Source organism: Myxocyprinus asiaticus, chromosome 11 (assembly GCF_019703515.2).
Source record: "Myxocyprinus asiaticus isolate MX2 ecotype Aquarium Trade chromosome 11, UBuf_Myxa_2, whole genome shotgun sequence".
Classification (NCBI taxonomy): Eukaryota; Metazoa; Chordata; class Actinopteri; order Cypriniformes; family Catostomidae; genus Myxocyprinus; species Myxocyprinus asiaticus.
In genome coordinates this window covers 5417534-5435545 of record NC_059354.1, presented here as the reverse complement: position 1 = coordinate 5435545, position 18012 = coordinate 5417534, and the positions used below count along the sequence as shown (strand labels likewise).

At 37.3% G+C, this 18012-nt stretch overlaps 1 protein-coding gene across 1 annotated transcript in view; it reads left to right on the top strand.

The window, feature by feature from the left end:
* The window catches only part of LOC127448053 (kalirin-like), a 325245-nt gene that overhangs the window by 260547 nt on the left and 46686 nt on the right, over positions 1-18012 (top strand). Inside the window, exons 35-38 of the mRNA XM_051710307.1 lie at positions 7660-7925; positions 11524-11667; positions 14103-14198; positions 17689-17804. Of these exons, the coding sequence (XP_051566267.1) occupies positions 7660-7925; positions 11524-11667; positions 14103-14198; positions 17689-17804 (622 nt within the window). The remainder of the gene's footprint in view (positions 1-7659; positions 7926-11523; positions 11668-14102; positions 14199-17688; positions 17805-18012) is intronic.

Here is an 18012-nt window from a genome sequence, read left to right as displayed (position 1 = left end):
TCTATAAATTGAAATAAGGGCATAAGGACAGGGGCTGTTAATTTCCATAAAGGACAAAAAAAAAAAAAAAAAAAAACACCTTAAAGCTGCCCATATGACCATGCATTATATTTCAAGTTACCTGAAGCCAAACAACAGCTTTGTGTAAGGAACAGATCAAAATTTGTCATTATTCTATGGCAGTCGTCCCCTCCACCACTGCTCTCAAATCTCACTCCTGCCTGCATTTAATTCAAGACATTCAAATGCATTGTATCACAATCAAGACACATGGTACCACCGACCTTGGATCACAATTTTTTTTTTTTTTTTTTTTTTTTTTTTTACAATCCCTGAGCTTAAACAAAATTACACCACCACAGAATGATTCTCAACTCTGTTTGAAGTTGATTCTTTCTAGGTAGAATTTACAAAGATATTCTGTTTTACTATTGTGTCCAGGACATGACCTGATCTTGTGGCTCTTTATTACGGCAGGTGTAAAGAGCATCACTCATGTTGTGCAATTATGAAAAATGATCTGTTAATGTGTAGCCTGGTATGTCTGTCCAGGGCTGTTGTTGAACACGAATCCTGCAGTCTTTGAAGACCAAATTAGTCCAAATCCTCTTTTGATCAGAACAGCTTTACTGGCTCTTTGATGACAGCTCTGAGGGAGAAATAATGTGGGAACATGAGACTTATTTTCTCTATTTATTCCCGCTGGTCTCTGGAGAAGTTTACGCTATAGTAATGTACAGTCAGCACAGATGTAGTGTGTTACAGATGCATGAGGAGGTGTCAGTATAAAGCATGTGAAACTCCTCATCTATGAATGGAATGCTGCCCATCTGGACTGTGTGTGTGTGTGTGCATGTGTGTGCATGTGTGTGTGTTTCAGAACCGGTCCGGCTCAGAGGATCTGAGAGTGTGAAACATCAAAGTTTTTGTTGACAACAGAGGAATGTCAGAGCTTAGACTTAACAGCAGATAAAGACGGCCACATCTGCCTGTTTGTCTCTTTTAAGACGAAAGCGTTCACTTACTGTTTCAGGAAGTTATGTATGAGACAGAACATTGTTTGGCAGCTTAGCTTAACGAATGCAGTTTATGAATGGATAGCTGTTTTGCTCACTTTTCACTCAGAGAGCGGCCCAATACCGCTTATGCGCATCCTGAACACAAAATTACGCGTCTGTTTTCTAGATGTGGGCGTTACAGAAGTTTGAACACATTTATGTGTTAATTAATGTATCTTTTAAATGTTATGTTTAAATTTAAAAATACTTTTCATTTTAAAAATAAATGTCAAAACTAATTATTTAATTTATTGATTTAATTTTAATTCGTTCTGCATTATAAATTACAATTATATTTTAGATAATTAAAATAAACTTCACATGAGTTTATAGAAGTGCTGCTTATAATAAACCCACTGAAATAAACCAGAGTGATCATCAGAGTGATTATCAGTGAATTATATAATTATAACATTATATAATTGATTGAGGAAATTAAGATGAGTATCTTGCCTGATGCTGATTTTATAGTGGTGTGTCTGAGCAATTTTAGTGCTCTCCTTGTTGATTTTATTTTCTTATTTTTTTGTTGGATGGCAAAAAAATCTACATCCATATTAAAAGGCACTGCAGGCAGAAGATTGGTGCACATAAGTATGATCTTAATGGTAGTTCATGCAAGTCAAAATACAGTACATGAGGAGATGCATTGTGAAAATTCAATATCAGTCACAGACATTCACATTCGGATGGGATTAGATTTCTCAGAGGACCCTTGAGTTAGCCGTAAAAACAGTAGGTAATTTGCTCTGTCATTTTTACAGAGGTTGTGAGAGAAAAACACAAACTTGTCAGATTTGGACACGATTAAAATCACAAAGTATGGGGGCCTGGGTAGCTCCTCAAGTAAAGACTCTAAACAACCACCCCTGGAGTCACTTTTCCTTGGTCTTCTACCGTTGTAGCCCATCCACCTCCAGGTTCAACATGTGCGTTCTGAGATACTATTCTGCTCACTACAATTGTACAGAGGGGTTATCTGAGTTACCATAGCCTTTCTGTCAGCTCGATCAAGTCTGTCCATTCTCTGTTGACCTCTCTCATCAGCAAGGCGTTTTTGTCCACAGAACTTATGCTCACTGGATGTTTTTGTTTTTGGTACCATTCAGAGTAAATTCTAGAGACTGTTGTGTGTAAAAATCCCAGGAGATCAGCAGTTACAGAAATACTCAAACCAGCCCATCTGGCACCAACAATCATGCCACAGTCAATCACTGAGATCACATTTTTCCCCATTCTGATGGTTGATGTGAACATTCACTGAAGCTCATGACCCGTATCTGCATGAGTTTATACATTGCACTGCTGCCACACAGTTGGCTGATTAGATAATCGCATGAATGAGTAGGCGTACAGATGTACCTAATAAAGTGCTTGATGATGAGTGTATATTAAAGAAAGATGGCACAAGCACACTTCAAGCCAAAGGAAAAAACACAACATCAGAGAGATTAGACGTTGACATTCAGACATTTTGGAGTGTGACTTAAGTGCCCAAATACTTTTGGCCATTCTCACTCTCACTCTTATTCAGAGTTGCCATGTCACAAAACTACTGAAAGGAAGCCATGTGTGGTATTTTTACTGCATAGATCATCTGAATGAGTTTAAATAGACCAGTGAAGTATCTGTGACTAGAGGCACACAGAAGATATATTTATTGTGGAACATTCACTGATAAATTACTCCTTAGTTTATCATTGTTTATTGTGTGTGTAGTGTTTGCTATGTCAAGCATTATTATTACTATTGCTCATGCTTTGGGTTAGTGCTTTGAAGAAACCTTAAGTATTAAAATGTGTTACATAACCCTTCCTGTACCGTTTGTTTTACAGGCATGAATACTGCATACTACAATAATGCATCAAATCACATAGCTTGCTGAGTATAGAGGTGTGCTATTACTATTCCAAGAGATCAGGCTTACAGTTGTTGGATGAAAATAGGCAAAATAAATCTCTTAGTCTTGCATTGAAGGAGCGACCTGAGCAAACTCTAGAGACCAGGATATAAAGTGACTTTTGGGCCTTTTGACTCCAGCCAGAAAGTAACCACCAGGACTCCTTAGAAATGTGCCAACAACCACTCAAAGCACCTTAGAAACTGCATAGCAACACCATGACAACCAGCAGACCTTAGTGCCATGGCGGCGAGTTTCGCGCAGGCATCCGCACATGTTCTTCAGAAAATGTACAAATCTAGTTTATTTGTGAAGCGGCTTTCCATTAACAACAGTTTTTGTCAATGGGAGTTCCTCACTGTGTTTGGGTTTAGTTTTGGTTTGTAGTAAAAGTGGTCATATGATCCAAATGCTGCCTTCTGTGGAAATGTGATGTGACCACTTTAAACGAACAAAGACATCTCTCTGTCTCTCTCTCTCTTGCACTCACTCTCTCTGTTACTGAGGCAGCAGCAGGACAAGTGTGTGTGTGCGTGTGTGTGTGTGTGTGTGTGTTTAAAGAGCAGTTTAAATGCCTGCACTCATCAAGCCCTCTATTCACTCCACACACAGTCATACACGCTCACAAGACGGCATGCTGTCGTCAGTCAGTCTGTGTGTTACGTAGGTTCACTCTTCAAAACTCACTTCAACACTTTACAGAGATACACTCCATCAGACACAGCAGCTGAAAACACACTCTTGTGATGACTAACTCAGAAAACTGAGCATTTTTGTAGTATCAGAGAGGGTATATCTGAGGTCACAGCCGACATGAACCAGGACTCGGGGCAAAATTTTTATTTTATATATTTAAAGGATATTGCAGAAGCAAGAGTGCTGTTGTCATCTCACTGATGACAAACAAACCCCGCTCAGTGATCCAGGAGTGAGAGAAAACAAGACAGATCTCATGAAATTTTTTTTTATTTTGGTGACATTTTAGCTAAATTATATTATGGTGGTGATGTTAAAGGTATTGCGGCAGTTCCAAGGTGAAATGTCCACTATGTGGCTCTAAAACATAGTTAAATGTTCCCAAACAGATGGGGTTTTTAGGTTAATCCTCTATCACATTTTTAATAAACACAACAGACCTCCCTACCCTAAACCTAAACCTAACCAAGGGTGTCTTAAAAGCAAATAAAACAGGAAAAAGGCAATTGCTGAACTAACCATGTCATTTTGTGTTGCTTCTATGACACGTTCAGCACACGTGTCGACTCACGTGCTCTTCAGGACTCGTAACCCGTTCCATCAGTTGAGATACCGTGCAATTCAGTAACACTTGAACAAGCTTGTGAATGTAGTTGGTTATTTAATGCAAATGTTAAAATGTATCGCTTTACAAGTCATGCTCTATCATAAAAGTGTTTAGATACCATAAGATAGTGTGTGAGAAACAGATGAAAAGAGTTATGAACTGATAATCTGCCATTTTACTCTTGATTTGTGTGAAAGTGAATTAAAGTAATTGTTGTTGTAGCACCTCTAGTGATCATCTCACCAGGAAACTGCTACGAAATGTAAAACAAGCCACGTAAAAATCATTTTGCAAAAATGTAGGTATAGTAACATGATTCTATGAGACCAGAATACACAGACACTCCTACTTAAAAATAAAATAAAAATAATTGCTCCTTGCTCCAGGCAAAATCACACAACTCCTCTCACCACTCTGCTTCCACTATGCTCTGCTCACGTACTCTGGTCTGGATCTCGAATGCTGCAAACACAGACAAGCAGAGTGATACAAACAGATAATAGCCATAATTGTTCTGATTCTTTTATGTATTCTATCTAGTGTACTTACACTCATGTTTCTGTCACAAGCCCTGTGATCAATTCTCTCAAGGTTGCTTCCTCTAATGAGTCAGCCATTTAACCCTGTAGCCTGTACTCAACACACACAGATGTCATCAACACATGGGGGATTTTGAGCACTTTGTTTTCTGAGAGAATGAGGTTGGTTGGTCTGTACTTGGATCAGGCCTCTAGCACTTGAGTTTTACAGTTAGAATTAGTTTCAGGTCCGAATTAAGGAATTTACAATAGTATATTCTAGGGATGCACAATATATTTTTACTATATCTGTCATCTGCCAGTATTAGTGATTTTTCATTATTTTTATTTTTTTAACGCTTTAAGTTAAATATTATTGAACTTACATGAACTAACAAAGGACAATTGTATTTTTATTAACTAACATTAACAAAGATATATGTGTGTGTGTGTGTGTGTCGAGGCACAGATCTGGGGAAGGCTACATAACAATTTTGGCTGCATTGAAGGTTCCCAAGAGCACAGTGGCCTCTTAAATATAATTCTTCAATGGAAGAAGTTTGGAACAACCAGGACTCTTTCTAGAGCTGGCCATCCGGCAAAACTGAGCAATCAGGAGAGAAGGGCTTTGGTAAGAGAGGTGACCAGGAACCCGATGGTCACTCTGGTTGAGCTCCAGAGATCATGTGTAGAGATGGGAGAAACTTGCAGAAGGACAACCATCACTGCAACACTCCACCGATCTGGGCTTTATGGCAGAGTGGCCAGACGGAAGCCTCCTCAATGCAAGACACATGAAAGCCCTCTTGGAATTTACAAAAAAAGCACCTAAAGGTCTCTCGGACTGTGAGAAACAAGATTCTCTGGTCTGATTAAACGAAGATTGAACTATTTGGCCTCAATTCCAAGCGTCATGTCTGAAGGAAATCAGGCACCGCTCATCACCTGCGCAATACCGTCCCAACGGTGAAGCATGGTGCTGGTTGCATCATGTAGTGGGGGTGTTTTTCAGCGGCAGGGACTGGGGGACTGGTCAGGGTTAAAGAAAAGCTGAACACAGCAAAATACAGAGATATCCTTAATGAAAACCTGGTCCAAAGTGCTCAGGACCTCAGACTGGGATGAAGGTTCACCTTTCAACAGGACAATGACCCCAAGCACACAGCCAAGACAACACAAGAGTGGCTTAGGGATAACTCTGTGAATGTCCTTGAGTGGCCCAGCCAGAGCCCAGACTTTAACCCAATCGAACATCTCTGGAGAGACCTGAAAATGATTGTCCACCGACGGTCCCCATCCAACATGACAGAGCTTAATAGGATCTGCAGAGAAGAATGGTAGAAAATCTCAAAATCCAGGTGTGCGAAGCTCGTCGCATCATACCCCAAAAGACTTGAGGCTGTAATCGCTGCCAAAGGTGCTTCAACTAAGTACTGGGTTAAGGGTCTGAATACTTATGTCAATGTGATATTTCAGTTTTTATTTTTAATAAATTTGTAAAGTTATCAAAAATCTGGTTTTTGCTCTGTCATTATGGGGTATGGAGTGTAGATTGATGTGAAAAAATAATTTAAAGCATTTTAGCATAAGGCTGCATTATAACAAAATGTGAAAAAAATCAAGAGGTCTGAATACTTTCTGAATGGACTCTATCTTTATGGTATGTCTTGCAGCCTCAGCCACAATAATATCTGATGCATTAATTGATAACACTTTACAATAAGGTTGTATTCGTTAACATTAGTTAACATGAACTAACAATGAACAATTCTTTTGCAGCATTTGTTAATCTTGTTTAATGTTAATTTCAACATACTATTATATCATTGTAAATACTAATATATTTTTAAAATAAAAATTTGTGTTAGTTAACACTAGTAAATTCACTATGAACTTACATAAACTAACAAAGGTCAATTGTATTTTTATTAACTAACATTAACAGAGTAATACTGTAAAAAATATATTGTTTGTTCATGATACTTAATGCATTAACTAATGTTAACAATTAGAACCTTATAGTAAAGTGTTACCCATTTGTAAAGCTATTTGATTAGCTAGTTACATCTGTCATAGTGTGCAAATGTACCTATGAATGATCTTGCTGTGTTCAGTTCTCTGAAAAAGGTGTCAGAGTTAATCTTGATTATAATTATGATTCAGTGAGCTCTGATCGAATGACTTAGAAAGAAACACACAACATTATACTTGCAGAAATTACCCTTTACATTACTGAAGTCTATGAATCGCATTTTAATGACTTTGTAATATCATTTATCTTTGTTCGGAGATCAAAGTGACAGATGTTACTTGTGTTATGTCTTTGAGTGCTTTAGGGTTTCTTCTGCAGTATTTACTTTTTCTTAAGGTTTGTGTGGTTTCATTTTGGGAGGCAATCAATAACTAGGAGAGTGTGTGTGTGTGTGTGTGTGTGTGTGTGTGTGTGTGTGTACAGTAACATCAGAAGAGAATAGCAATACTATGACACACTGTTGTGTGTCAGTTCTGGTCTAAAAATATGCCATAATTTCCAGTGAATTGTGATGTTTGATTTCCAGTTAGCAGGAGTTGGCCATGAATTTTGGGCTGGTGTCAGATGTGGATAATTTTATGGTGTGGATTATTCTGTGTGATCCTTATCTATTTTCTAGTTGTGTCAAAAGTCACAAGCAGGTCATATCAAAATGAAAATCAGGTTGAATTATTCAGTTTGTGCTCAACATGCTGGAGGACCAGCCACCATATTCCATGGTTTGTTGTTGGTCCAAGATGGTCTACCAGCTAGAAACCAGACATCGTATTCCAAATCTTCCGCTTTAAGTCATATTTAACCCAGAATATTCCTTTAAAAGACCCCTTCTCTTGTCTTCCATCCTGCAGAGAACTATGCAGTTAGCGGTCCAGAAGGGAAGACTGAGTCCGTGGCTACGTTGCAGCCGCAGGCATCACTGAACTCCCTACAGAGCAGTTCACCGGGACCCAAGCGCTCTGGGAACACATTGAAGAAGTGGCTGACCAGCCCCGTCCGGCGCCTCAGTCACGGCAGCAACATCAAGAAGATCCCCAGCAAACAGAAGCCAAAACGAGATGGACGCAAGAGCATCGACCTGGGGCCACCCGAACTACAGGATGACACTCTTGAGGAGGTAATATAATTGGTTTTAGGAAAAAACCAAACTTTAACTGGGAAACGATTGAATCTTCATACTGTTGATGAATGATGTGCATACAATGTATTGACTTGTTTCATGTGACGTCACTGTATGACCGCGCCACCATGTTTGTGACCAAAATTCCATATAACTTCAGTGTGCTGTGCTGTGAGATGTGACAAAAGCCTTCTTCAGGAGTTAAAATCACCTCTTACATTCAAACAGTCAGTATCTTGAGCCATTAACTCAAGACTTCATCTAACAATTAGTCTGACTAGCTATAGACACCATAGAAAGCCTGTTGCATAAAACAAGCTCACAGTTGTCTTTAGTAAGACAGTCTAATTGGCATTGCATTGTGGGGAAAGACACTGAACAGCTTAAATAAAATGGGTGACAGTGGGCGCTCAACACAGTTTTCTTTTGCTGGAAAATATTTGCCTATTAGAAGAATGCAATGCTTCAAAATCAATTGCAATGAACAAATTTAGTGATTTTAACCCAAATAATAAAAAAGAAAACTTAAGGAATTGTGTTACCATCGTAGAAGTCAAAGTCTTCTACAAAGTCTCAACTGAAGCCCCCACAAGCTCAGCTGACAGTTATTTTCCATGGCAACATGGAATGTAAACAAAAGTTAGCCTAGCGGTGAGCTGTCTTATATTTCGGTCTTAAATTAGAACGAGTTTAGAACTGACTGAAAAAGACTAAAATTGTAGACAGCTAATCAAATCAAATCACTTTTATTGTCACACAACCATATACACAAGTGCAATAGTGTGTGAAATTCTTGGGTGTAGTTCCGAGGAACATAGCAGTCATGACAGTGATGAGACATATAACAATTTACAATAAACATCATATTTACAACACAATTTAAAATCTAATATACACATAATTACAACACAATATACAAATAATAACATACAATGTACATTATACAATACACAGAATATAGAATACTATGTTGTAAGACTAGTGTAAATCAGTTTTATGCAACAGGCCCCAGAAAATAACACAAAAACATTTGTATCTTCTAAATGAGAGATGTTTATGGTGATGTACCGGTGGGCATGTGTACTTGCCAGTCACTCATTAGACTCTCTGACAGAGATTAATCGTGGATAAAATGTTTTCAAATGTCCATGAAAGTTCAATTTGGCAATATTTGTGCTGTCTTTAGACCTGTATTTACGTTTCCTGGGACTTGGCATGGATCAAAATGAATATTTTGATGTTTTTCTTGATGTCATTTCTCCAGTGTTTTTCCATTCATTTTTCCATTGTTTCCTCCCGCTGATGGTCACAAATATGGCGACTGTGGGGAAAAAGTGACATCACTGAAACAGGTCAATATAAAACCTTTCGTATGTGAAGCGTGATGGGACTAGTTAATTATTATTTAAGCAAGGTCAACAACATCGGTGATCTTGTTAAATAATTCTAGACATGAGCTTCTTAGTGAAACCTGGACTTTCTGGAGGAATTCAGTAAGAACTAGATAGGTAAAATTTGTCAAAACAATTTTGATGTTTGGCTTGACAAAGCTTTGTCTGAAGGTTAGGAGGATGGATGGATGGATGGATGGATGGATAGATAGATCATCATCATTTTAATGGGTTCTATGGCTTTTGACGCGACGCTCGCATCCTGTGTAGACAGGGTGCAAGGTGGCACTCTGCCTCATTTCAAAAGTCCACCACATGCCACTGGTTTGTTTACATTTGAATTTTTTGTCAGTTTAAGTTTGAATAATCTTGGCCCATTTGAACATTTCATCAATGTAAGTCTTTGGGATTTTGGGGCTTTTAGATTGTCCGCTGTGTGAAAACCATAATTCTGATCAGTTAGAAAAGTCACAGCTACCTGAGTCAGAACAGTCTGAAGGTCTGTGCCGAGTTTGGTGTACATAGTTTAAAAGCTGTTGGACGAGTTGCATTCAGACATGCTGGTCTTGGTGTTGGGATTTTGAAATAAATAAATAAACTAAAGCAATTCTGTAGAACAGGGGTGTCAAACTCGGTTCCTGGAGGGCCACAGTCCAGCAGAGATTAACTCCAACCCTAATTAAACACAACTGAAGCAGCTAATCAAGGTCTTCAGGAGTGCTTGAAGACTACAAGGAGGCATTTTGGAGCAGGGCTGGAACTAAACTCTGCAGGGCTGCGGCCCTCCAGGAACTGAGTTTGACACCCCTGCTGTAGAATAACAGTAGGTTGGCTTTGTCTTGCCTACATAATGAATTGGGCCCGATAAAAGCGCCATTTATTCACACGTGCTGGTTAACCGCCTTATTCGGAACTGTGCAGATCAGACATTGGTGCAAACGCACCCGCAAAATCTGTGTTTAACGCAATTTGTGTGGGATTACAAGGCTTTGTTGTCATGACAGTTGTAATAGTCTATACAACTTTTCACAGATAAGGGTTGTAAGCGATTATATCACACTAAAGTCATGTTAACATGTCCAATGTTTACGTCTTGTGACTATACTTTTGAAACGGTGTATTTGAGTGTTTCTGGATGAAATTATGTTTTGTGTTAATCAACATTATGCCACAAATGCTGTTGATTAGAGCTTAACTTGTATTGAACCCGGATATTTCTTTTAGAATGTAGAAAGGTTAGTTCATGTAAGAAAGGTAGAAACTTTTTAGTTATGAGTTCTTTAAAACAGAATGCATTGATATTTTACATCTTATGTCTAACAGTATGTGTTGACGATGGACAGCAGATTTAACGTCAGCAGGTTTTGTTATCTCTCCTTCATTCACCCTCACATTTGTTTTTTGTTTTTTTATGCAATCATTGCTGTAAAGAGAAAAGTAGTGCTATTGTTCTGTGTGCTGTATTAATGTATTATTAAAGGGCTGCTGTGGCTGGGCAGATGGCAGGGTGATGATTAGCCTGACTCTTAAAAGCTGTGCGCCATATAATGCATTGCCACAAAGAACCTCTGTGTTTTTGGGGCAGAGTCTGTGAACCCCACCACAATGACCTGCATTAACCATGACTGCTGGCTTCTAGAGCAAAGAGTGCAAATTCTTCAAGAACAATTTCAGAACGTATAAGCTAGTGCACCAAATAATAAAGCAATGAACCACTTAAGGGCATGCGTGTTACAGTATGTTGTTAGGCGTGAGTGCAGTAAATTCGCTGGCCTTGAGTGGCATATTGTTTTTGTAAAATGTCAGCAACAGAAATATGACCAAAGACCAATGTTCAGTACACAATTACATTATTAATGATAATAATGACGAGAAATAATTGTGTGCGAATGTCATCTACAGTATTTTTACAACAGCTTTAAATGTGATACTTTGTGTTCCTAACTTTAGAGTCAGAAGAAATAAGGTTAGGGTTTAAGGGTCAGGGTTAGGGTCAGAAATTGGTTACCTATAGAAAAGCGGCCAATAATATACAGTAGTTTAGTGGTCATTATACAAAAATATTTGACCATAGAATGTCACAATTGACCAGTCGCAATACATGTAATAATGCAGGTTAACATCTAACAAACTGATTTACATCTGAAAGATGTATTGTATTGTACCATCCAATGTCAATTTGCTTAATGTCTTTGCTTCTCTAGAGAGTGCGTAAAGAAGAGAGAACGCTCTCCAAATCTTCTTCAGGGATGCACAGTGGAGGAGAGGAGGAACCTGAGGATGAGTCGCACACCCCCCTACCTCCACCCATGGAGATCATCAAAGACCCCTCCGCTCAGGAAGAGAAGGTACAGGTCAGGGGGAGGAGCTTAGAGAGATGTCATAGGCAGGGATTGGGTTATTAATGTACAGATGATTTTATTTAATAGACACCACATCACTCATCATGTGTTCATTTAAGATCTCCACCTGCTTCTCTCTCTCTCTCTCACACACACACACAAACACACACACACACATATACAGTGGCCTTACTAAACTCTAAACTTACTAAAGATCGGGTGGAGGCTCCCTCTCTTACTGTCAACTAATCACAAATCCACCCTTATGGTGCAATGCAGAAACATTCATGCATTTCCTTTCAAATATGACTAGTTGTAAAACTCTTAAAGGAATAGTTCATCCAAATATGTACATTCTGTCATCATTTACTCCCCGACCTGTTGTTCCAAACCCAAATTACTTCTTTCTTGCGGAACAGGCAAGGAAAAGGAGTATCATAAAAGTAGTCCATATGACTCATGGGCTATATTCCAAGTCTTCTGAAGCCATAAGATAGCTTTGTGTGAGTAACAGACCAAAATGGAAGTCGTTATTCACTGAAAATCTTCCCCTCCCATTTGCGCACATTCAAGCGCGTAAGAATCGGTGTTGAAGAAGCTACTTGCAAACTGTAGCTTCCTGCTTCAAGCTATTCATAACTTAAAGTAGTTAAACTAGTCAAGTTACACTTTAAAAGTAGTTAGCTACACTACAAGCTACTAATAAAAAGTACCTACAAAGCTACACTGAAGCCATTTAAAGAAGAAAATTATTTTTAGATAATTAACAATCAGATGATATTTTTTCATTCTGCAAAAAGTTCTGATTGAATGCAGTAATATCATCTGATAGTTATACAGTATATTTAATTAGGGTGACAGTCCCTTATGAAAATTAAACATGGTTTTACTAGTTACCATAGTTTAATCATGGTATTTGTAGTAAAACCATAGTAACCACAAAATAAACCATGATTTCTACTGTCATGGTTACCACAATATTATTATAGTAAAACCATGGTTAATTTCTATTAGGGTTAAACAACTTGGGTGACCACATTAATTTTAACATAAATGTATACTTATTATACACTAATAAACAAGGGAAAAACCCCTATTTTTATTACTGAGCTCATTTAGAGTGATGAACAGCAGCCATTAACTAAATATTTCGCTTCAAAAAGAAAGAACCCACTAACTAAAATGAATCCCAACACTATATACAGTGTGTGTGTGTGTGTGTGTATATATATATATATATATATATATATATATATATATAATATATACTGTGTGTATATATACTGTATGTTAAACAAAAGGAGTCACATCATGAAAGTTTCTAGAATGCACTAGACTCATTTGTGCATATTTAAACTTGACGCACCGTGTTCAGCTACGTCAAACCTGTCGCAACACATCTTGATGCAGCAATTTTGAAAATGTGTATGCGTGATCATAAAAGAACCATAAAAGCATAGGGTGGGGTATCGATATAGATTTCCCGATTTGATTCGATTATTATTCACAAGCTCTCGATTAGATTTCGATATGTTTGATTTGGTTCTGATTCATTTGAGTATATTTCAGTTATAATGTCCATTTTGCTTTCATATGAAAGAAATTCTCTCTCAGCTGATGCTGTAAATCATACAAGAAGCCTTCTAACTTGGTACATTATAAAAATACATTATAAATATAAATTAACAACAGGGCCCAAACTATGCAGTTCAGTTGCTATTTATTCAGCAGATAATAATAATCAATACAACAAAAAAAGTGAAGTAAGCTTTATTGTAAAATTAACAGATAGATCTTAAGAATCAGTATCCGGATAATTCAAATTGAGATTGCGATTAATGGGAACATTTTTATTTTTACCCAACACTATAAAAGTACCATAAATAAAAGTACGTAATGCATCAAGACATGGTTTGAATATGTGAATGTGCAAATGATAGTCATATTATTTGCATATCATATAGTTCATTAAGTCATTAATTACTTAAATTTTGGTCTGTTTCTCCAACAAAGCTATTGTATGGCTTCAGAAGACTTGGAATATAATGCGTGAGTTATATGGACTGCTTTTATGACACTTTCATGGTACTTTGATGTTACTCTTAACAGCCTTGGTCACAATATACTTGCTTTAAATATCATATTTTGTATTCTGCAGAAGAAAGAAACTCACACAGGTTTGGAGGGACACAAAAATGAGGAAATGATTGTTATTCTTGGGTGAACTATTCATAATTCATGTATTATTATTAGTAATTCATGTATTTACAAACCTGTTACAATGCACCAAAGAGCCCACAGTCTGTTCGCATGTCCTCTGCTTCTCTCCTGCCTAAACCAAAGCTTGTTAACTGGGCTTGAAAACCCCCCTATTCCTATCTGCTTGAATGTTCTTTCCTCTCGTGCTAATGTCTCTCTCCTCCTCACCTGCTGCTGTGCAGTCGTCCTTGCTTCTGGCTTCTCGACAGAGCTCGGCTGACGTCCCCAGTGCTGCTGAGCTCGTCAGTGCTATAGAGAAACTGGTCAAAACTAAGATGGTAAGTGACTGACCCAGGGCCAGCTTTCCTCTCCTGACACATGCGGGGAGATTTGATCAACTAACCTTCTGATTTCCTCTCTTCCCTTCTGTTTTCTCTTGCTCTGAGACAATCACTAACTCTTGCACGAGTGTCACATGCACCCATGGTATCACATGCTGAAACACATCTCAGTTTTTCTGTATTTGTCTGTGTATTGTTTTAATATGACGGTGACACTCAGGCTGTACACATGACCTTGTTTATGAGAGGCAGTGAGATGTGCTAGAGTTTGTGTTGAATGTAAACATGCTGTTGTGTGCTGTATAGTGTTTGGGTGTTATTGTGTTAGATGGAGAGCATGTTTCTGATACTGGCAGTATGAAATCTTTCTTTCAGCTTTTGCTTTGCTTAAAGATGCATTTCTCGTTAAAGACCATATGAAATGGCATTTGCAATGCATTTAATAACGTAGGATGAGACTTTATCCAGACTTGATCTCATGAACATTATGTGAAGGTGGCAACATATATGCAAAACCAAATTTTGTGCATCAGTAACACTTTTGGCTCCAATTTTCCTGTGAAATGTCCAGCGGGGGGCGCCTAAAGTGAGTGAAATAGTGTTGTAATCAGACGAGGTTTTTAAGGTGAATACTAGATGGAGGTTTTAATGAGTAAAACGTACCTCCGGAACCTAAAACTTTAACCTAACCAATAGTGTCCTAAAATCAAATGAGAGGCCAACAAAACTGATATCTTTATCCTAAGCCAACACCTAAAACTAAACAGTGGTGTCCAAAAAGCAAATGCGACATGAAAAGCGCAGTTTCTGAAGCAACCATGTAATTTCGTGCCAAGTCCAAAGTCCTACACACTATCAGGTGTGCGCAAGCTAATCACATTGGAATAAGTGTGTAAATGTAGGCGAGTCTGTAATACAAGTGTTTAAATGTAACATTTTTCAAATGATGCATTAAAGTAAAAGTGGTTCGATATCATAACATAGCATTGTGTGAGTAATAGAGTGAAAAATACATGTTTAATAAGTCATAATCAGCTGTTGTACTCATGATTTGTGAAAGTGAATTAAACGCACAGTTGTTGTGGCACCACTATTGTTCATTTCACCAGGAAACTAAAGGGAAATATGGAGCGCGGCACGTAAAACTTAGTTTCCAAAGGTTTTGCAGTAGTAACATACATTCTATGAGACTAGGTTGTAATAATAATATAGTGTAAAACTTGCAATCTCTGTGTAAAATAAAAAAAAGTAAAAAATAAAAATAGCAATTTGGTAATTGTGTAATAATAACTTTTGGTAATCATGCGTGTATAATCGACACACACACACGCACAAAAAATGCTCTTATTGTGACTAGGCCTCGTGTAACCTATGACGTACAGTATATGTCATATCTTATATAATTTTTTGGTGAAGCAAAAATGGCAAAACATGCATAAAATGGTAAAAAGACATTTAAAATTATTCTGGTACCCTTCATATTAATGTTTCCTTTGTTAAGGGTTTATAAAGGGATTCATTAATGACTAATAAGTCAATGTCAGTTTATTTATAAAGCACGATTAAAAACAACTGAGGTAACACTTTACAATAAGGTTCTATTTGTTAACATGAGTTACTGCATTAGGTATTATGAACAAACAATTAACAATATATTTTAAAGCATTTATTAATCTTTAATTAATAAGTTAATAAAATACAATAATTCATTGTTAGTACATGTTAGTTCATAGTGCACAAACTAATGTTAACAAATGCAACTTTTGATATTAAAAATGTATTACAACATGCTGAAATTAACATAAAAGATTAGTAAATGCTTAAGTATTGTTCATTATTAGTTCATGTTAACTAATGTTGTTTACTAATGTCAACAAATGGACCCTTATTGTAAAGTGTTACCAAAATGCAACAGGAAAAACAGCAGAAAAAAAAACATATTAATAACACTAATAATAATCAAAACTCTGTTGGACCAAATGCCAGAGAGAAAAGAGTCATTTTACAAATGCAGTCTGAATCATTGATATACATCTATAACAACATTAATAAAAATGCCATTTTTCAATACTTGAGAAATAGTTTGAATTTTTTAACTTGCATGTTATAAATGTTTAATAAACACTTATTCATACTTGTATTAATCAAAAAGAGAACATGCCCTAATTCATGATCTATGTCACAATGCAACATAAATGGACAATTATAGTGAGATTAGAAGCAGGGATTATGTCATTGTGTTTATACTTATTACTGTTATGTCTTGACTCACTTGTGTTGTCACTTTTCTTATCATGCTGATGTCAAAATAATGGTTTTAATAGTCCCATTGACCTAAAGTCCTCTGGGGGGAGCAAACACTTTTCAGCTTTTCATGATCATTCAAAGCATGTGTCAGATGACCATCAAACCGTACTGAACTTTATGTGCATACTGTATGTTTATGATGTTGACAACTCCTTAAAAAATGCTTCATAAGTGTCCACCTTACATTCAAATAGATTTTCATACGTTACTAATGTTGAATAAGTGTTATTAAGCATTTATAACATGTTAGATAAAATGGCTCACTATTTGGCATGAAGAAACCTTTTAATGCATTCTATTATAACCGCATATAAGTTATAATGCACTTGAAAATGAATTATTAGTCATTAATGAACCCATTTGAAAAACCCTTAAAGGGAACATTAGTGTAAAGTGTACCATTTTTTCAGACGGAGCTGAAATCTGGATATGGTAGTGGGCGTTTCCTTTCCGACACGCGCTGTAAGTGGTAGACCAATCACAACAGACTGGTACATCTGACCAATCAGAGCAGAGTAGGCTCTCTGAAAGGAGGAGTTTAGAATGAATCCTTTACAACGGATCATTGAACGAGTAGTTTTTGATACTGGGGAAAAAAAAAGGTAATGCTGCAATTTAAATTGAGCAAATTAAAGTGTTTTTTGACCTTGGATGCATGTAAATCTATTGTATGAGACCTTTAAAACAAAATTAGGCACGTTTAAAAACCATAATAGGTGCACTTGAACTTACCACCGCTGTAGTAGCGCTATGTCAACATAGATATGAAATGTGCTCTTTTATGTATTTTATGACCTGATGAATTGTGCACAATATGATTGAGAACATTTATTGATAAAGTAAAAGTGGGTGCATGCTGATTTCATGATGATTTTAACCATCCACAACAGTATTTCATGTGTTTACAACAGATACTAAAATAATAGTCCAGAACTGTCATAACATTCAGGCTTTTTGTGATAAAAAACAGCCAGTGCTGGATGTTATGCACCACTCTGTGGCATGGAGAGCCCCTTTTTTCCTCAAGCTGAGTCTTTTGTGCAGTTGTGATGGTGTAGCTGTAGTCCAGTGCTATGTCCGATGCTAATCAGGCCTGAGCCCTACAAACACAGACCGTAAAGTGATTGTAGTCTCTTGTATTTTTTGTAAACGTGTGTGTGGGTCTCTGCTCTTCCTCTAGACGCTGGAGTCAGGGTCTTACCTAGGAATTAGTTCAGTGAACACAGCAGACCAGAGCTCAACGCCACCCAGAAACCCTGAACTGGAGCAGAAAGCCAAAGCAATGCGGGGACGCATGTAAGAGACGCACACTCTTCACTCATCTGACTTTGTGTATGAGTAAATACTCCAAACATTGCAGGACTGATTCCAGGTCAGAGTGACTGAATCACAGGTTGCTCTCATTGGAGGGCTGGACGATGCAGAGAATGTTTATGATATACTTCTGATTATTTTGTCAGTGATATAAAATTAATCAAACCAAAACATTAATATTACAAATATA